General features: G+C 39.8%; 2 protein-coding genes across 2 annotated transcripts in view; one reads left to right on the top strand and one right to left on the bottom strand.

Annotated features, from left to right (window-relative positions):
• tmem200b (transmembrane protein 200B) overlaps positions 1-22,081 on the bottom strand; it is a 461,151-nt gene that overhangs the window by 283,814 nt on the left and 155,256 nt on the right. The window lies entirely within an intron of this gene.
• Positions 6,749-22,081, top strand: part of pcdh1a (protocadherin 1a) — a 148,969-nt gene continuing 133,636 nt past the window's right edge. Inside the window, exons 1-3 of the mRNA XM_010792265.1 lie at positions 6,749-7,265; positions 15,419-16,233; positions 17,171-19,357. Coding sequence (XP_010790567.1) covers positions 15,439-16,233; positions 17,171-19,357 — 2,982 coding nt within the window. The 5' untranslated portion in view covers positions 6,749-7,265; positions 15,419-15,438. The remainder of the gene's footprint in view (positions 7,266-15,418; positions 16,234-17,170; positions 19,358-22,081) is intronic.

Here is a 22,081-nt window from a genome sequence, read left to right as displayed (position 1 = left end):
GGTTATTTTATTTTGAAATTCAGTTCCTGACGGACGGCAAAAAAGCCAGAGATTATAGAATTAAACAAATAAATAAAAACAAAGATAATTGTGTGTTATTGTTGAGTAAATAACAGTGTGTTATTTAGAAAAGAATAACAAATTAGAAGGGAAAAATATTTCAAAATACAGATTTCGGTATTCTGAGGCTCCGAGCGACATTTCTTTTCCTCACAGACGGCAAAAAAAGTCCGACATTATACAATTTTTCAAATAAAAACAATAATTGTGGCTTGATATTGAGTAAGAAGATGTTTTAATGAACCCCACAGCTTCCGGTCTACCAAGACCCGACCGGACAAAAAGACATGCTGCAGGCACGAAACATACTACCAATAGAAATACATTGCTTTTAAAATCGTTCTGTGTGACACGAAAAAAAGGGGGAAATCTTGTTGGTGAACACGAATCAATAGATTAAATGTTGTGACTATAACACAAAATGCCGTGAGACTGGGTTGCATGTCTTCGTACTTGAGCTGGCTTTGTGCCAAGTGTCTTCTTCTTCTTCTTTCCGATTTGTAATACATCAGTTCCCGTCTCACCGCTGAGCTCCCCACCTTTCTCATGCATGATTGTGTTTTGCAAAAGATAAACAAGTGTTGAAGAGTCAACTGATAACGGGAATGGACCTTTGCTGTTGGGAATATTAGCCGGTAAATTGTTCAGCCTTTGTAACTGCCAATCAAAAATGCACACATAGCCTACACACACAGAGCTAAATCATGACAGGGATGATAGGAAGTTGCGCTGACAGCTTTATAAACACACCTCTTTAAATCTCATCCGATGCCAGGGTCATTAGAAAATCAGTTGTCCATTAAGACGTCTCATTTCGTCGAGATGTCAACCTTCAGAGAATGATGTCGTTATTTCTTCTCTGTCTTTGTTTTTCTCATTGACATGACAAAATGACTGAATCATTAGGCGTACTGAAAGGAGACTTGTGCTATCATAACAATACAAACTACATGTTAACATACTTAAGGTAGAAAATAGAATAGAAAGTATGTACGAAACGCTTGTGTAACAGAGCATAAGTTCCATTTAAGACATAATGTAATATATTGCATTCTAGTGGTATGAATACCTGTATTATTATGTATCAACATGTTCATTATGAAGGTTTACAAACCTGCTTTACACCCAATATAATGTAAATATGGGTGGTAAATCTGCTCTGATTGTATACAGTAGCAATGCTGTCCTCTATTAAAGAGACCTTAAAATGATGAGTGACACCAAAATAGAATCAGCTTTTTTGTTTATATCATGAGTTTTAGGACCAGGCACAAAGAGAAAATTGAGTTGAACATTCAGACTTTGTTTGTTTTCCATTTTGAGAATAATTTTGAAATGTTGAGAATGAAGTTGAAATGTCAAGAATGAGGGTGAGCTTTCAGTTTTATTGCCAAGCATGAATTAATCAGATTTTTGTTCAAAGTCGAAAACGTGTTAATTCGTGGAGAATAAAGTTGCAACAAAAGTTCTTCCTCTTCATTTCTTCAACTTTTACCTCCACCTAATACTTATGTACTAAAATATTTTCTTAGAGGAGAAGAATAATGTTTATATTAGACCATGGATGAAAACGTACACGGGGTTATTTCATCAAATTCGGATCAGAAAGCACAACCTTAAGTTTAACTGAATTGGGCCGTGTACAAAAGGGAGTTGCTTTTATGATCAAACTGTGCTCCCAGAATCAATCTTTAGAAGTGCTTATAATTCATATGGAACACGATATATACAAAATAAAGATGATGACTGGCTCTGAATTCAACAGTTTTAAAGTTTTCATTTATAGCCGACCACTTTGGCAGAAACTGGACATTTCCACCATTTATGTGTTACTTTTAGCTTTTTCTCTCTTTTGTTGTTGACCTTTTTGCTGCTTGCCTGCAAGCCAGTTTTCACACTCTCTCAATTTCATAATAAACTGTTCAGGTGTTGGACTCAATAAGTGGATTTATTTTTTTTCTAGTGAAAATTTATTCTACGACTTACTCAAACTAGTTCGATATCGTTCCATGTACACCCTGGCAACTGTTGAAGTACCCCATCGGGTAAAATCACTACTCCACGGTTTAATGTCTCATTAAATGTGTAAACTTCTTATATTTTAAAATATAAATTCAGCACTTGTTTTGCATCTTACTAGTTTTTATATTGGCGGTTGTTTAATTTTATGTATTCCCACACTGCCATTTTAATATACACTTAGAACTCCCTACTCCCATTACAGAATCAATGCCTGCATTTAGAAATATTAAATGATTAGATATTCTTTTCAATATATATAGATTCACAAGTAAATGGAAAACCTAATTCCAGTCGTGATGAAAACTATTCACTAATCAGATTTACAGAGCATCAGTGCCAACTCTTCTTCACAAACTGCTGACTCCGTGGCTTGGCTTTGCCTCGGGACTGAACAGTTCAGGAATCATAAAGTTTTCTTTTCGCATCACTGCTCTGTCTTTTCCTCGCTTGACCCATCTGTAACAGCTCCTGCTCCACAAGTGGATGTGCTCCAAATTTAAATGCAACATGTTCTTCAACTCGGTGTCTGTGTCTCCTCATATCTGAGGATGATATATTGTAGACTCTGTTTTTTATTGGGGTGAGGTTTAAAGATTATATCCGGACCAAATCACATATGGCAGAACCATGCTGCTGCACTGACTGATGACTGCGCAGCTTCAATGCTGTTTTATGTCTTTCTACACCGCGTGATGTCACAGTGGGCATTTTAAAGCAGACGACAAAATACAGTTTCTAAAAGTTAAGTGAACGTGAGTGCTTTAAACTTCCCTCCTCTCTAACAGCTAGCTCTCTACTAGTTGCTAAAATAAGTCTTATTGTATAGAAGTCTAAGAAAAAACGACCTATACTTCTAAGTTAATTTATTACCCTCTTAGACATTTCATTATTGAGTTAATGGTCTCAATAGCTAGTTTCAAGCCATCTTTAGTACAGCATTGTGTTCATTTTGTAAATTATCTTCCAATTTAGAGTAAAAAAAGACAATGTCCTTGAATCGTTTTAGACCTGTGACCCATTCACATTGTCGTTTCAGTTCGAAAAAGTATTATAATTGTAACATTTTAATTGGCTTAAAATGTCTTGCTCATTTGGTTATACTAAGCTCACCTCTTGAGTAATTGTACAAAATAGCATCAACTAAATTGAGATTTTCAAAATGTTGCCCACACACCAATGGGTGACTCGTGGTGATTACATCCAATACTATTCTTCTGTATGCTTGTACAAAATGCCAGATAGTCACCAGCTCAACAAAATAAGTAAATATATAAATAATTACATAAATGAGGACAATTAAACACCTAAAAAGAGATAAATGCACTTCATAAAAATCCAATTAAAAATATAAAAAGGATAAATGCTTCTTCTTTACATCCACTTCCGTGTGTCAAAGGCGAATCACCAGCTGTGACATCAGTGACAGGGATGTGAATAGAGCCTTTGAGTAGAGCCTTTGTTAACATTTCATCTTATAGAGAGCAGTGCAGCAGCAGGAATCTTTCCTATTTTCCATTCAGTGTGGAGTTGCTCTTCAAAGTGTCGAATATTGCTGCAGCTTTTTCTATATTCCCTCATTTCCCTCTCCTTAGATGTTTCCCCATTTCTGATTTGTATGTGTGCTCGTCTGTATGTGGTAGAGTCTGTACGCCTCCTGTGAAAGTGTGTCTGTTTGTCGAGGGGGAGACCTTCTCCAGGTGTGGTATGTGATAAGAGAATAGATGTAAATGTATACAGATCACATTCACAAGCCGTGTTGCCGCAACAGTAAACAAACCATGAGCTTAGAATTAAAACAGCCTGTCTGCCTACAGAGTATTCAGGCAGCTTTAAAGTCTTCAGCGTCAATTGATGAAAATAGAGATGGGTCTCAAACATATTTTTTATTTAAGAAAACTTGCTTAATTGATGCTCTTGACTGTGATTATACAACTAAATTAGGAATTTGGAAAAGGACATCTGTAAATACGAGGCTGTAATATTCAGGGCGCTGGCCACAGAAACATGTGCTGGATAGATACCGCATGGTGGGAAGAGTCTTTTGGGGAATTTGGAGGGTTTGAGAGCATTTTCTGCCTTTGTTCTGATGCACCGGTTACCCTTGCCTTGTACTCATTTTACCGCTCTCATTTTCAAATATGGCAAACAGGAAAAGGTGAGTGGGAATCAAACAGGCCTGTAATCTTTAAACTGAATAAAGAGATCAAATGAAGCAGTATTTCTGCCCACTCAGTCATATCAGACAGAAACTGACGTTGCTGCTATAGTGTACTGCCATGTGGTAAATACTTGTGTATGCTGCTCTTGCTCTTTTTGCATATCATGTATTTTTTTTTTTTATGTTTATAAATGTCATGTTCTTATATGTTGTATGTCAGGGACTACGGATGGAAATGAGCTCAAAGCTAAAACCCAGCATATATTTAAACTTGAAGCATTATTTGTCTTAAGTGTTAATTATTGTGCATTGTCCCTATTCAAATAAACTATTACATGAAAAGATTAAATGACAACACACTGAACACACTGTATGTGCTGTTTGGTTCAGGACAAGCACACATTTCAATGAATTCATTCTATGAGAGCCAAAAACCGATGACAATACTTGTAAGCAGGGACGTGCGGGACGAATCCCGATGGGCCGGTCGGACGATGTGGGCCGGTCGGATAAGTCAACCCCCCGTCGTCGTCAATTTACTTGCGGTATTTACTTGCGGTACCGAGGTGGGCCGGCGGTACCAGAGTCGGCCGGTCGAGAGTCCCGGGCTGATTGGTAGTCCCAGTACGCCCCTGCTTGTAAGTCAGTAAGTGTTGTTAAAACTGCTTTAAATTCTCATTTTGTATTAATTTACATGATTAAAAAGAGATACTCAAGGCATAACACTTTTTTGATTTCATGCACTGCTCAATGTTGACAGTTTGGGCATTTTGCAACTATAACATGTTCCAAATATCCCATATACATTTACACATGGACATTTATAAACATCACATTTTAGAAAAATGCCAAACTAAACTGGGAAAGTTTAATCCTGGTATTTATTAGTCAAGTTATTTTACCACATCTTTCTGTAATGTTTTGCAAAATCTATTGAATTTTACAATACACATCTCGGAAGGCTGTTTTAAAAAAAATAATTGCTCATATATCATTTATAGCCTGATTAACAGAGTTGTTTATTCCTCAAACATGACAACAATTGCCTGCTAAGAATATTTTCAGATTTATGAAGTGATACAGAGATATATCCATAATCCCCTGTAGCAAAACCTTTGACCTATATTTCAACAACTGCATTAACATAATATTAATAAGCAAACACCTATGAAAGCAAAGGTATTCAGAAGAAAAATATTGTCAAATGTTGTTCTAGACCTAGAGCAACAAAAATCCTTATAACATGTAAACAAATCAAAATGATCTTGCTGCAAATAATTAGTTGTAACTAATAATAGTTTTCTAGTATAGTATACTAATACAACTTTGTTCCTCTCACATTGTGTTATTCTCTCTTTCTAGGCGACTCATGAGCCACCTGTAAAATAATACACTTAAATCGTTATTAGTATGGCTGCAGAAGAGCTACATAGCAGTGGCAGTGCGTGGGCGGGAGCTCTAATATGATTGGCTGAGGGACACTGTAAGCCTGAGTGGCAGCTCTTAATGGGAGCCCTGGAGAGGTAACCCAACAGCTGTGTGTTTGCAGTTAATGAGAGATGGGGGAGGAGTAAAGGATCACAGACTGGAAACACTGTGATAAACTCTTGCCTCAGAATGGCTGGGGAAGATAGGAAATCAAGTTTTCTCCGGAGGGGACGTTGCTCAAGGCTTTCCTTTGTTACAAAACCCGCGTTTGACTCATTGCTCCCGGTCCATTGCTTGTGTTTTAAGCAGTTATGATCACTGGCATCATCGTTGTGGAAGAAAGGAGGAGAATAACTGTGGCGTGGGATGGGTTTGCTCCCTGCTGAGCCATGCTGATTTATAGCCCAAAGCAAAACCATTGTTTTTTTGTTTTTTTGTAATTACACTGTTGCAGTTTTTAAACAGATGATGTTAGTTAATCCAAATGTACACCAACAGCATTTCCATTGTCTCCAATCGCAGAAAAAAGGAAGAAGCAACAATAGGCCTATAATGTGCTTTCCTCAGACTTCAATGTTATCATTCAATTTCCCTCCTAATTCCCTCAGCTAAACAGTGTTATTTCCCCTCCTTATTATAACCGCCTGAGGGTGGCGCCAAATGAATAAATAGTGGCAGCACCAGCTTCCATTTTAGGGCCAATCATTTTGCTACATGGAATGCATATCAACAAGTAAACTGTCAGTGCTACCTGTTACATCACGTTTGGACACTTTTGTGTATTTTTTGTACCAGGGGTTGGTTTTTGCAGCAGCAGTGTAACATGCACATAGACTGCAGGAATATTCTCCAAGGTTGCATTGAATTCGCCCCATTTGAGGTGACCCAGTTTGATGAGATCTTAAACTGTTGGAAATCACACAATTTCCTGGTAGGCAGCCCGGGCATAATGTGATGTTGAGTGTGAAGTTGCTGTGTGCTGCGGTGGATGAGAGCCCCACCTCCTCCCACGCTCTGATGAGTAGGAAGAGAGATAGGGAGAGAGGAGAGAAACTAACGGAGCCACAGCATCTCCACACTTGCTCTCTGGAAATGCTTCAGATTGGCTTCTTGTTTTAGGGTCGGTAAGCTTATTCCGTTGCACAAGAAAATAAATACAAATAACAGTCTTTCAGACATCCAGTGCGTCCTTAGTTCTCACATCAGAGGAAGCGCTCTGGAAACTTGGAGCAAAGCGATGCGCCACCGGGTGCGTATCTTGGCAGGAATCAGTTCTTAAGGATTGGGAAATAGCACACAGCGGGCTATCCCTGTGGAACGATTGACCCCGCGTTTTCCAGCTCTATCTTAATATTAAAAAATATATCGATCAGCTCATAACTTCTAATATTTTCCACGGACAGATTTCTACCGGGACGTCACGGAATCCGGTGATTTTTTTGGAAGTTGCAAATTGCTCTGAGTGGATTTTGATGCTGCTGAAGTTATTCTGATGTGACGGAGGTTTGAGGGTGAGACACCTGCCTCTGGGATCACCGGCGGACACATCAACTGCGGACAGATCGGCGAAGCGCTCATAGATAAGTCTCGGACTCAGGTAATGACTGCGAATTCACGGAGAAAGTTGTCGCGATTAGTCGATTTTGTCTAGAATTTTTGCACCAGGGAAGTTTCCTTCTGAAAAGACTCCTAATACAACGTAGCCCATTTTGCCAAAGGGACTGTTTTTTTCCTACAACAAGTTGTCACAGGCGAGCTCTGTGTTACAGGTTGATGGACAGATATCAGCCACTAACGATGCCCTGCGTGATTAAAAACGCATATAAATCGAGTAGAGTTCTAGCCTCCTTGCGTAATGGCATTAAGTCATTATCATATATCATTGCACTTCACCCACGCTTTAACATGATGTGTCCTGGCGATCGTCTAATTGCAACTCATATCATGATTCCTTGAAAAATCTGGTCCATTCGCATCATTCCTTCTTCGCAAACATCACTAATTATCTTCTTTATTTGGCGTATTTTGTTTTCCATTCTGACGCACAGGCAACTAATCTCCCGTATTTTCTGTATGGAGATACTCGCGCATATAATTGAAGTGGGGGGTGAAAAAAGAAATCTTTGATCAGCGCATCCGCACGGGTAATCTCTCTCCCCCCCACCCCTCCACATCCGCTGAGAGTCTGGGGTGTTGTTTCTCGCCACTCCATCGACCACCAGGCACATTTGTAATAGTCTGCTCCGCGTACTGATGTCGGTCTAAGTTCCCCCACACACTGGAGGCTAAGGTGCCGGTAAAACAGAACATCAACATAGGCCTAAATTACCCAATTGTGCCCCGTATCTTACAGCCTGCCTATGACTATGAGACATAAAACTGATGAATGTGAGGGTGGAAGTCGGTCGATTATGAAGCAGTCGTGGGAGATGGGAGTTTGTAAAAAGACAGACTTAATTGTTAGTTCTGCCAATAATTCTTACGGGCAAGTAGCCTTCTATCTATCTAAAAAAGTGCAAGATTATGCCTTTAAATGTCCTGTTGTGGAACCAAAAGATAATCATTTTAATATGATATAAAACAGAGAAATTCAGAAACATCCATATGTGAGAGGCAGAAACCAGCATTTTCTGCAATTTTTCATGAAAAATATCTTATCTATCTATCTATCTATCTATCTATCTATCTATCTATCTATCTATCTATGGCTGTCAGTTCCATTTCCTCTATTTTCCCCCTTTTTCTAATTTTGTTTCCCTTGCCATAGTTGATCAATGGTGAACTTTACACATGTCCTTTCCTCTAGTAAAGGAACATGGTTCAATTACATGCATTGTGTCGTGTAAGCCCATCTGTTTGGTAAACAATTCATCGAAAGGTCACCAGCAGGGTTTTCTGACATGACTGATCAAACTGTTATTTGAACTTGAGAGTGTAGACCTGTTACAAATCATTCAAAAGCAGAGAAATACTGAATCAGGTTATAATGAAATACACAGCCTGAAAAGGAATACAAAGTATAGGACCTATGATTATGCATCTATAGTTGTAACAATAAGACAATAGTTGATCAGTGGGCATTTAAATGACAAGTCGTTACTACACATTTAACATGGCAGAAAATCCTGGTTACAGCCTGTCTAATGTGGATATTTTTGAATTTCTCTATCATACCAAACGGATTATCTTCTGGTTCCACAACAAGACATGTCAATAAACTTGGATTTGCACTTTCTGACAATTTATAGATTAATCTAGAAAATAATGAGTCTGCAGTAAATTGAGTCAACTGTTGCAGGTCTATACATTTCCCTCTTATGTAGTAATGTCTGAATGCAGCCTCCTTGATCTAAGTGCATGTATTGGCATTCTTTGTGGAGCAGCCCACATGAATAGCTAAATGCTCCTGCCCTTAGCAGGTGTTTCCACCCAAAGGCTATTCCTTTCTCATTACCAACAGCCAGGGCTTACTGTCTCTAGGAGTGCACAGTGTAACATTGTGCAGTAAATTATTTTGGAAGATCAGCTGTAAGGGGACCTAAGCTGTGATACTAGCCATCATAAATCATGCTGGTGGGAGGGTAATGGGTTTTACCTGTTATACTAGCTAAAGGCACAGAGTCAGCCAATACATCAAATCACCTCAGTTGAGAAAATCATTAAATCATCCGTTATCTTTTCGCACACTACCACGGCTTGGAAGAGCAGATCTTACAGACATTCATGAGCTTGATCTGTGACCAAGTAACAGGTGACAGTTCAGATTCTCCAGAGGAACAAAAGGCCGCTGCCGCACTCTAATCATTTTCTTTGACATTATTATTAATTTGCAATTATACCTCAGTTGATTCTACCCGTGAGTCATTTCCGATGTACCTGTGGAGCGGCCAACTTAAAGAGCAAGTGTCACCCAGCCAGTCACTGAGTTGACTCAGTCAGTAGATAGTCTGTCTCTATGGTAACCAGGATGGGCGCACATGCTCTGCAACACAATTATACTTAATTGTACATACCTTAAATTATGACAGTATACTAACATGTATGCAGCCACACACAAATATTGAGTTACTTATTAACTATTCTAAATATCTGATGGATCTTATTATCATTATTTTATCCCCTTCAGCTACACATATGGATTGCAAATCATTTAGCTTCACAAAAATAAAAAATAAATAAATATGCAATGTTGTGGCAGTAAAATAACTGTATAAATACAGGATGCTTGCCAACTTAGACACACAACATTACTTTTAAATAAATAATCAGTTTTCAACTTTTCATAACTGAGCAAATATCATGTTAAAATTGTGCTTTCGTTTTTGACAACGCCCGAGTGCCTGCATCCAAGAATGCAGCCAAGGAATATAAAACAAACTGCATATTTGTTTATAGCTGTAAATATTTATCATTTTCATATATATTTCATGTCACTTTAAACTGTTATGTTTATGTTCAAGTTGCTAATGAAAAGAAAAAATAATTTACCTATATCGTAATATTTTGGCCATATTGTGCACACCCTGTCTTAATTATTAACATTAATAATTGATGTCATAAAAACTGTATCTGGTCAATACTAGTAAGTAGCAAGACATGATAACCAAACTGCTATAAAGATTCAATGAATTCATGTATACAACAACTTCATCAATCATAGCATTACATGATTAAAATGCAACGTCAACCTAATTTTTCTTGTTCCTTCTAATTAAAAGTCAACATACCCAAAGAATGTTTGAAAACTGCCGGTGGTGCAAAACGATTTTTTGCAAAAAACATGTGGAGTAGTTTTGGAGGTAAGTTTTGAAATTTAGAGTGAATGAAAATGACCCTGTAGGTGCAGATATTTCTGAGTCGTACACTGACCAACATGCAAACAGATGGTGGAGGAGTGTGTTTGTAAGCCAAGACGGAACTAGTTTTTCAGAGGTCATTCTTATGGCTGGGTTCAGCCCCCCTTGCTTCATTAAGTCAGAAAACGTTTCTCTCTTGGGAATGGCCAAATGTGTAGGGTCAGTGATTGTAGACTTGTATAAATTGAAATGTTCCTTTCCACCGTGGGGTCAGCTGGGTGGTGTGGTGTACTGTGTGTGGGCTCCAGGTGAGAGTCGATCAGACCTTGCCGTTTGACTGATGTTTAGCTGCCAGAGAAGTCTTTCACCATCTCCTCTGTGAGGAGCGCAGCACTGGCACTGAGCCTTCGGGGAGAGCTGGGGGGATAGAGGATAGCAGGCGGTTGCTAGCAGGAATTTGGGAGATCAATGTCATTCAAAATGGCAGTGGAGGAAATTAATAGATATGAGGTGACGTCCTTATTTTTCTGCTTCCGCCGGTAAAATTCCCAAATGTTCTGATTGTGAATTCTTATTTTGTCCAAAAAATAAATAAAACCTATATAAACAACATTAATCCCAGCAAGTAATGTTGGTAAAGGTGGAAAAGGCTCTGTTAGGATTAATTTCAGAACTTCTGAATAATTGGGATGTTGCAATATACCTTTATTATTATGATATTGGTCTTATACACATTACATTATGATGTAATTTAAATAATAAACATGATAATTTCATGTAAATAATCAAGATAAAAAAATGAAAAAGTGCATAGTAAACCAAGATTAAGATGAATTTGACTGAGCTGTGTATTTTTACATATCCCGGTAATATTGTCACCATGAATTCTATTAGCCTCGATAAGGGTGTAGTATAAATCTGTAATTTCTGGTTTTAATGGTAAACCCGGCCAGTAAACATATTGTTTTCCCTTAAATAAAACAGTTGAACAGTTGTTGTCAATCACATCACTATATTTCAGTGAAATTTGACAGTGACAGCAATCTTCCAGGCACAGGATGCAGGAGTGGGAATAATTTCCCCCACTCTCTTACAGCCGTGCTTATCTATAGAGGTCGATGGCAGGTGAAGGGGTATGCTCGGGTACATTTCTCCTGCAGGATGATGGCCATGCTGAGAAGGAGCCATGACCCACAGACTCTTTGGTCTAGTCTTGCATTAGACCTGTATCCCCAGATGGTCTTTAGAGGCTTGGTTTTGGCAAGGGAAGGGGTCGTAAACTTCATTGTTGAGTAGTTTCACTTTGACTGCATTCTTTGTTTCAAAGTTTTCAGAGAAGATACAGCAAATGGAGGACCCATCAGACAGTTTGAGCCTTTGAAAGTCCACCTCCATACTGTGGTACAGGCTGCCTTTAGTTTCCTCTAGGTTGGAACCATCTGGACCATTGCATGATCACAGCGTGAGGCAATGTGTGAATGCTGCTTCACTGGTAGAGTTAAAGTGTTCTCCTCAGTACGAGTGGATGCATTGATTTTATTTCGATCGAATTTTCCTCAGAATATCTGTTGCTCTTTTCTGTGCAGCTCAGTGTGTTTGTGCAGGACGTTTTTTGCAGTGCACAGAGCTTATAGGAATTACAGTATGAGCCCTTTAGGCCGTGCAGAGCCCTAATAGCTCTGCGTAAAGGAAACTGTGCTGCACTCATTCAACTAGTAGTGCAGCAGGGGTCATCCTAGAATTAGCCAAGTAGATTGTCCTGTGGTGTAGCTACCACAAAGTACATTAGCTGGAAGTTTTTGTTATAATTATATTGTGTTTATTATTTATAATTCAGTTTACGAACAGAGAAGTTTCAAGTCAGCAGAGTACGTTTATAATAGACAAGGGGATTTTACTTAGCAATTCCTGAGGATTTCAGTGTTGAGATGCCTGATCCAGTGCAAGTATCTGCACCACACTGGTATTCTAAAGCCCCTTTCCCATTAGATAAAAAAGCTCTCTAACACCCACTAACATATGTTCAGTGGGAAAGGTTGTAATCAACATCCTATCCCAGTAGTCACTGGTATGTATCGGCTCCAGCTACAATCGACAGTGATGGATTTTCACAATTTTTCCCGCTCAATACAATGATGCACTTTTAAATTAATATATAATAGAACAAACTTAAGGCAATCCTTATAATATAGTTGCATACAAAAACTACAGAAAGCATGCTTTCCTGAAAGCCACCAGAATCCATTGTTGGAAACAGTATTTTTAACTCACTGTTTATCGTAAAACACAACAATACATACTGTAACTCATAAACTAATCTAAACGTTCATTGTTAGTCTTACAGCTGTTAAGGAAACGCTAAGAGAATGTTGCAACTGGCATACTCATCTACTGGCAATGGGAAAGGAGTTTACTGCCTAATTTAAGCAGGTTTTCAATGTTTATGCACACACACACATTTTGGTCGAAAAGGAGTATAGTTGTACAGTTACTGTAAGTCCTTACAAAAGGAGTGCTTGGAGTGGTTAAGCAGAACTGATATATCAAAGACAAATTGAACACACTGGAAAAACTAACTAATTTTATGCTGAGTTATGTTTTGTGATTTGCTTGAATCAGCTAGTAGTCTTGTGGGTCTACCACACCATCTGGGATGGCAGATGATAACCAACTTTTTTAGAGGATAAAACGCTGAGATGCAGGAAATGACATTCCTTGTTGTATTCAGCTGCTTTCATTCATCCATTTTGCTGCTCAGGTAGGGGACTCTTGCAAGACTTGCAGTAGTCAATGTTGAGAAATCTCAGCACATCATATGTTCCCCTTCGACACCGCCATGCTTTGAGATGAAGGAAAACATGCTGTCAAGCTTTTGATAAAATATTTGTGAGAAAGAAGCCCACGTGCACGGTGTCAGTATTATTCACCCGATAAGAGATGCTCACTGGGTGATGGCAAAATGCGTATTTCACAGATAACATTCATTTTAATGTCAATGTAAACAAAGAAAAAAGAACACCAATTCGCCGTGGCTGCCAGGCACGGTGCCATCTGGAAGACAGGCATGAGGCCAACTGGAAGACATTAAGTTATAAGTGTCATCAACCATAACAATCATGTCACTATCAAAGCACGCCTATTCATTCTAGAAGTGGCTGTAATGGTAGGGGGACAGTTACAGCAAAACAAACGTTACAACCTTTATTACGGTTTTCATATTGAAATGGTCGTTTTATGGGTGAAACATTTTGCAATCTTGAAATCAGTATACAAAAAGAGACAGGGAAAATATATCACAAGTGATCATTGTCCAATGTTGACTTTCAGTTTTTTAGTAGCACTTGGATGTATCCCCTGATTATGTTTTTACTCCTGCCTGCTTTTTTTTCCCGTCTACACTTGAACACACAGAATGCACACTCACCGTTCACGGCACATTGACTCGAGACTCCCCCTGCAAATGTAAAAAGGGACACATCGATAACCGGGCAATTAGTGCATCAATAACCTGCACTTCCAATTTTAATGTATTCAAAAGGAATTGGATTTCTCATTGGTTTTCTGTATATTTGTTTTCTGCTGTCTCGCTTAGTACACATTTGCTTTGCTCCTCTCTGCAACATTGTTTCATGTGAGGAGATGCAGAATGTATTTGAGCTCACAATAACACCATCTGACCATGTGTATTTCTATCTTTCTCACAAGTACACAAACTAAGGCTGCACTGATCTTCGCTTATCTTTCCCCAAGGGTCCCTCAGGGAACTGGCTGATATTAGATCCAGAACCTGTACTCCTTTTTATTCTCTTTAAATTATTCTATGTGAACTGCAACACACATGTATTTCTATCTACATGGTGATGTAGACGCTCACAAACGTGCCCAAACACACACTATAAACTGGTAGCCATTACTGCGCTTTCCTGAGAACCGGGCCTTTATTTTTAACCCAAACGTCTGCTTTCTTTTCAATTACCAATAGAACTCTACACACAGGGAGACAAAAATAATTGTATTCTAAAATCGACGTAGCATGAACAAACCCAGTATTCTTTAGCTGGAGGGAATACAGATCAAAGAAGACGCTAAAATAATGGGTTGTAATTACGGAGTTGAAAGGTTCAAAATCAAACATAATGATACAATGTTTGAGTTAGCCAGTAGCAATAGAGCGCAGATGGAGAATTCTGCATTGTGCATTGTTTCAACCTGCATGTGATAGTAGTTGCTTAATCTACACAAATATACCTGTTCTCTTTACCTCACTTAGAAGGCAAGCTCTCATTGTTAGAGGCCTCCTGTAATGAAAACGATCAATCAACTTCATCAATGGACACTATATTGGCACGTTTGTAAGGTTTCATGTGTGAGGGTTTGTTTTTTTACCATAGGTTCCTTTTAAGCAACATTGCTTCCCCGCTCAATGTCTAGGAGTGTAATACCAAAATAATGAGTCTCTTAGGCAATTTGATTTTGTAGTATACTTTTATTTGATTACGCAGCTGAAACAATGCGATCCACACCGGCCCTCGAGTTTGTTGTGTGCGTGTGTGTAAGCTCACAAGATACCATTTCTTGTTCCTGCTGTAATTTACACGGGGAATTTGTAAGGCTGAGACATTCATTGAAGTTATTGAAGCTCTGGGACAGAAATGAAACCAAGCCGGGAAATAGTCATCATGCCTCCTTTCCCTTTCTTGTTATTATTGTCTAATTATTATATTTTGCTCCGAGGCCTGTTGCAGATTTTTCTGTTATAATAAAGAAAATACACTAAAGACATTTCTTCTTTACCGACCGCATGTATCTGTCTGGTTTTAATAACCTGTTGATGTGAGTTCCTTGCCTTTATGTAAATATAAAAGTTCAGCAAATGTTTCGCCAGGTATTTAATAGCTTAATCCGAACCAAAAGAGACAACATTTTGACAGAAATACTCTTTGTCATTTTACAGGCAGATCTTCTGATGACCTAATGGAACCAAATGTACGACAAGTGCTGTTCTGGGTCCTGGTGCTGCACTGTGGTTCTGCTCAGGGCAGCATCCTGTACAGGGTCCAGGAGGAGCAGCCCCCCAACACTCTGATTGGTAGCCTGGCAGCAGACCAGGGCCTACCAGACTCAGGCCATCTCTACAAGCTGGAGGTCGGGGCACCCTACCTACGTGTTGATGGGAAGACGGGGGACATTTTCACCACCGAGATACCCATAGACAGAGAGACCCTGAGGGACTGTCGAACCCTGGTTAAGGGTAAGCCTTGCTACCTTGAATTTGAAGTATCAGTGACGGACCTGATACAAAACCAGAGCCCACGACTGATTGAAGGACGCATTGAGGTACAGGACATAAATGACAACACTCCACAATTTCCCTCTTCTGTCCTCACCATCTCAGTCCCTGAAAACACAATCATGGGGGCGCTATTCTCCATACCTCTGGCTACTGACAGGGACTCAGACAGGAATGGGGTGGCGGATTATGCTCTGACTGCAGGGCCAGATGCAGCAACCCTATTTGGCTTACAGGTGGCTGACGACAGGGGAGGGAAGCTCCCGCAGCTTATTGTCCTGGGCAACCTAGATCGCGAGTTAAAGGATTCCTATGACCTCACCATCAAGGCAATGGATGGAGGAAATCCACAGCGCTACAGCAGTGCTCTGCTGAGAGTGGTAGTCACTGATGCCAACGACAACTCTCCCAAGTTTGAAAGGTCCACGTATGAGGCGGAAGTGTCCGAAAACAGTCCACCGGGGCACTCTGTGTTGCAGGTAAGATTTGGCAGCGAATAAACTTGACTTCAAGAACTTATTTTCTTTAAAATAGGAAATTGAAATTGCAAAGAAAATAGTTTTTGCTGCTTGATGAACTATATTCAGAAACTAAGAAACACAGACTCAAAGAAAGAAACGCTCAATAACACATAATGAAATACACCATTTATCTAGATGTTTTTGAAAAATGAGTCATGTTTCTGCAGTGCTTATTCCTCAGGTACAGAACTCTATTGAAAATTAAATTCAAAGATAGATGTTTTATTCTGCCATTGTGCTTTAAAATACTTAAAAGTAGCCCTACAACTCTGAATGTTCAAAATGTAACCTCACATCCAGAATTCTTGGGAATCAAAGGTCCAAGCTTAGTTCTTGTCAACTCACAGATAATCATATTCACATTTAAAAAATATTGTATTTATAAGTTGTTTCAATCCCATTACTCTTATGTGCATTTTGATATTTTTACAACACAATATACAATTATGTATATACAGGTAATCAAGCTGCATATTTTTTTTTGTGCTATTATACTTACATGGACATAATTAGAGATACACAATGACTGTATTCAAAGAGTGTATGATTTGTTCTGCTTACCACTGCAAACTTGTACCAACGGAAGAAAAAGCAGTCCTTATATTTTGCCATTTGGTTTAATGTGAATCTTTTCTATTCCCTATTTCTGTAATAAAGGGAAGGGTGTTTTATTATTACCCATCAAAAGCACAGGGGAAGGGCAATAATAAAACATGCCTAAATAAAGCTGTTCACTTGCTGTGCTTTGAAGTGATCAGGCACCCGTTGATTAATTTATTCATTCATTCATTGACCAATGATTAGTAGAGAAAATCCTACACTGACTTCCTTTAATTCAACCACACAGCACTGCACATAAATCACGCCTTTAACCACAGAATTCCTTTCATTTCAGGTCAAAGCAAATGACTCTGACATGGGCTCTAATGGAGAAATTGAGTATACCCTTCACCAAGCAGTAGACCCAGTGTCGACACTCTTACGAATTGACCGCTCCACCGGCATTATCTACGTTAAAGGATCCCTTGACAGGGAAGAAATCAGCAGCTTGTCTTTCTATGTGGTGGCGAGGGATAAGGGTCCACAACCTAAAAGCTCAAAGACATTTGTTACAATTGAGGTGGCTGACCAAAATGACAACGCCCCAGTTGTGGAGATTCGTGGAATTGGTCTTGTGACACACAGCGAAGGAGTGGCCAACATTTCAGAGGACATGCCAGTTGGAACCGCTGTTGCTTTAGTGCAAGTGTCTGACAAGGATGAGGGAGAAAACGCTATGGTCACTTGTGTAGTCGCAGGAGATGTGCCGTTCCAGCTTCGCCCTGCCAGCGACTCATCCATTGACAGTAAGAGGAAGTATTTCCTACAGACAACCACTCCCCTCGACTACGAGAGGATTAGGGATTACCGAGTCGAGATTGTCGCTGTTGATTCTGGAAATCCGGCCCTCTCCAGCCAAAATTCTCTGAAGGTGCAGGTGACTGATGTGAACGACAACTCTCCCATATTCTCCCCAACATTGTTTGAGGTAGATTTTGCCGAAGAAAACCAACCAGGGGAGAAGGTTTTGGATGTTATAGCTTCAGATGCTGACAGTGGCACTAACGCTGAACTCCTTTATAGTATTGTGGCAGACTCATCCATCAAAGGTCTGTTTGAGATTGATCCAAATACGGGCACAGTAAGAGCCCGAAGCCCCCTTGATCGTGAGCATAAAGAACGCTACGAGTTCCGGGTCACGGCAGCAGATAAAGGCTCACCTGTTCATAAAGGGTCAGCAACTGTTGTAATAAACGTCCTTGACCGCAACGACAATGACCCCAAGTTCATGCTGAGTGGCTACAGCTTTTCAGTTTTGGAGAACATGCCTCCTCTCAGTCCAGTTGGCATGGTGACAGTCCTGGATGTGGACAAAGGGGAGAACGCCCTAATTGAACTGTCTGTAGAGCCTGATGGAGGAAAGTTTGTCGTTCAAAATGGAACAGGCACCATTCTTTCAAGCATCTCGTTTGATAGGGAGAAAGAAAGCAGCTATACTTTCCGTCTTAAAGCAGTGGATGGAGGAGAGCCCCCTCGGTCTTCATATGTGGCCGTCACGATCAATGTACTGGATGAAAATGACAACAACCCTGTGGTTACCAAACCCTCCAATTCCTCCTTCAGGCGTTTGTCACCTCTAGCTTCCCCAGATAGCCACGTTGAGATAGTGGAAGCCGAAGACCTGGATAGTGGGCCCAATGCCGAGCTGATGTTCAGTATTTCTGGCGGAAACCCTTACCAGTTATTCCGCATTTCACCGTCCAGTGGGGAGATCACTCTAGCAAAAGAGATGACCCGAAAACATGGCGGCCTACATCGGCTAGTAGTGCGAGTGAGTGACAGGGGGAAGCCTGCACGTCATGCCACTGCCCTGGTCCACATTTATGTCAATGACACCATCTCAAATGTCAGCTTAGTGGAGGCTCTAGTAGGACACAGTCTTTACACTCCACTGGAAAGGGACATTGCTGGTGATCCTGACTATGGTTTCGCTGCACAGCGTAGTAACATTTTGTTTGGAAGCCTTGCCGGAGTGGCAGGTGTTGTCATGTTGATCCTTGTGGTGGTATTTATCCGACACCGGATCCAGAGAGAAACTAAGAGTGGGTATCAGGCTGGCAAGAAGGAAACAAAAGACTTATATGCGCCCAAACAAGCACCAAAAAATGCGAAAGGCAAACGAGGAAGGAAAGGAAAGCCCCAAAAGTCCCCAAAACCACTCGGGGAAGATGAAGAAGTCAGCCTTCAAAAGAGTCTCAAGTTCAACCTCGATGGAGTGAATGATAGCCCCAGGATACACCTGCCCTTAACATATTCTCCAGGAAGCCCTGATATAGGCAGGCACTACCGCTCCAACTCCCCCTTACCCTCCATCCAGCTGCAGGCCCAATCCCCTTCGGCCTCACAGAAGCACCAGGCTGTCCAGGACCTTCCTGCCGCCAACACCTTTGTAGGGACCGGAGGAGACGACAACTCTACCGGCTCAGACCAGTACTCAGACTACAGCTACAAGACCAGCCAGATGAAGTACAGCAACAAACAGGTAAGAACATGACTCACACAAGCTGCTGTGTAGGTGTTAGAAAGTGTGTTATTGTGTTAGGATTTGAGGAGAGATAATTAACTTTAAGAAATCACAAACATTAATCATCCTGTTGCAAAAATTGTAATACATCTGATAGAATGAACAACTTTTACTATATTAAATGCTACGTATAGAGTAACATGTCAAGATCTACTTGAAAAGACAATAACAGGATCTCATACATGAAATGTGTTACTGTCCTTTCATCCTAATTAAAAATGTGTTCTCTGCAGAGCAGTACATACTGTGTCTCATGGCAGATTAAGGAACATATATACTCCCATTAAAAAAATATACAACTTGTTAAAGATTAATTAAATACTTCCCTTTCGAGTTGGCAGAGAAATGTGGCTATGGTCGCATGGACGACCATAGTATTCTTTAGGGAACATTTGTATTATGATCCAGTTATAGATATAATAATCCATTTGTTCTCTTATATTAAGTGCAGTGAAAGGCTGCCATAATAGTTTTTACTGTTTTTGCTCCAATGTAACATCTCTGGAGGGTGAAATTTGATACACTGGAAAGAGTAAGTTGCTGCACATATTAACTTCAAGTTTGTGGTCAAATGTTGCACTTCTAATACAGAAAACTTTGATGGCCCTCCATATTTTTTTGCATGGGGTTGTCAGTGCAGTTGAGCAGGGATGGTCCATTTCTCAGTAGCTTGCTTCGGCTCTTCTGCCTGACCCCTGGTGCTCTGATCTCAGCGGGTCACTTGCTACACTTATCTCTCTGCTCCTTATGCTCTTATCTCCTCTTATCTGGACAATATTTGGCAAGACCTGAATTGCCATGGAAACATATTAATAGACTCACAGGGGATTACGAGAGAAAAAATGGTGGAGTCTAGGGATACAAAGCTATTGTGTCTCTAGGTTTCTGTGTCATCTGCAAGTGTGTGCATGTGCGTCTTGGATTAGACACGTGTATATTTCAATTGGTGTGTGTTTCTCAAAGCAGACTGCCGTCATACTATTATCTTTAAATAATAAATACTGTTATTCCATCAGTTTTTTCAGATAGCTATACACTATTGACATTTAGCTCCCTTTTTCCCGTAATTACTGTTTTAAACTTCCATTCTACTTAAGAAAATAATCCAGTAGGTAAAAAGGAGGTAGTTTAAAACAACTTCAAAGAACACCCAAATCCAAAGACTGCCTACTTCAAAGGCATTCATTCTCAAACAAACATGCTGCATCCACAATCAGTAACCTAATGTGACTGATAGTCCTCGCCACCTCTGAGTGAAAACTGAATTATTTGTGAATCACACAATAATGACAAGCTCTAACAGTGCAATATTCTTGTTGCTACAGGGGCACATTTTATGGAAAAGAATATTTGACAGTGATGTAAACAATTCATTTTCATCCAAGACAAGTTGACATCGGCTTTCAAGATGCTTTCATATATCAAATCACAGTGTCATGCATACAAAACTGTTTGACATTCTCCTAGGGCTTTGCAGATAAAGTTTGACACATGGAAAAAAATTAGCAAAAATAGAAGTGGAAAATATGCAACCGAGTGCTGAACATGTGTAGGTGACACTTTTTTTTTGGAGATATCTTCAGAGCCACTATCACAGTTGGCTGGTTGGTGGTTTCAGCAGATGCTTGCTGACAGCTTAGGTGATCACAAGCCTTTGTGGGTGGAGTCAGTTTAGAGAACAGTCACCACTGTCTCCTTGATGGACAACATAAGGGACCAAAATGACTGCAAGCCACAGGGTTTGTCTGGGTATTTGTGTGTAGTGCCAATCTCTGTGTTTGTGTGTAGATTCACCGCTCGGTAAATGACTGTTAATTGTAACTGTGGCACAGATGTACGCTCGCAGCTCTTGACAGTGTTTGTGGTTTCTCAATATGATAACATTAATGCGTATGAGACAGATCTCAAGTGATTGACAGGCTGTGTAAAAACATGGACAGATGTTGAAGCTCATGTGACACACCTCAGCAGATGCTGTCTCATGTATGGCATCCCCTCTTACATCAGGAAGAACAGATTGACCAAAATATATAATTAAAGTTTCTGCCAAGTGATGTGACAGATGTAGAGTGGTGCCCTTGCTTTAATTAACTGTGCTACACTTGACAATGGCTTTTCATTTGGAATTTGGTCAGGTGTCTGTGTTTCTACTAAACCGCTTCATGTCTAAATGTATCAGCCAGAATGTTTATAGATTATGTTCACATGGAATATAAATAGCCTTTCTAGTCAAACTTTTTTGTACTTTACAGTTTAGCTTTGTAACTATCTGCAGCCTTGGCTTTACTCCAACTCCCTAAATAGAAATCCATAAATGGGTGGAAAGAAGTTTAAATTAACACACTTATATGTTGTACATTATTAAAGATGGGGATGTTTTGCACAATGATGCACCTACTGTATGGGTGTAGGTGCAACTGAAAATAGGTCCAGGGTTAGGATTGGACGGACTAGTGCAACACACTTTACAAAAAGGACCCTCTTTGCAGGGTTGTAGTATTTAAGATCCGGCTTGGTCTGGAGAACCTCTTTTAGCTGGGATATTCCAAAATTGCCTTTGCATTGATTTATATGTTAACACCATTACTGTGATTGGATGAAAAACTTTGCTTCATACCAATTACTTGACTAATTTATCATTTTAAAATATGGTTACTGTTATCGGCTGTCAGCACTCCCCCC

This window comes from Notothenia coriiceps, unplaced genomic scaffold (genome assembly GCF_000735185.1).
Source record: "Notothenia coriiceps isolate Sejong01 unplaced genomic scaffold, NC01 NC01_scaffold00036396, whole genome shotgun sequence".
NCBI lineage: Eukaryota > Metazoa > Chordata > Actinopteri > Perciformes > Nototheniidae > Notothenia > Notothenia coriiceps.
This window is presented reverse-complemented; position numbering and strand designations above follow the sequence as displayed.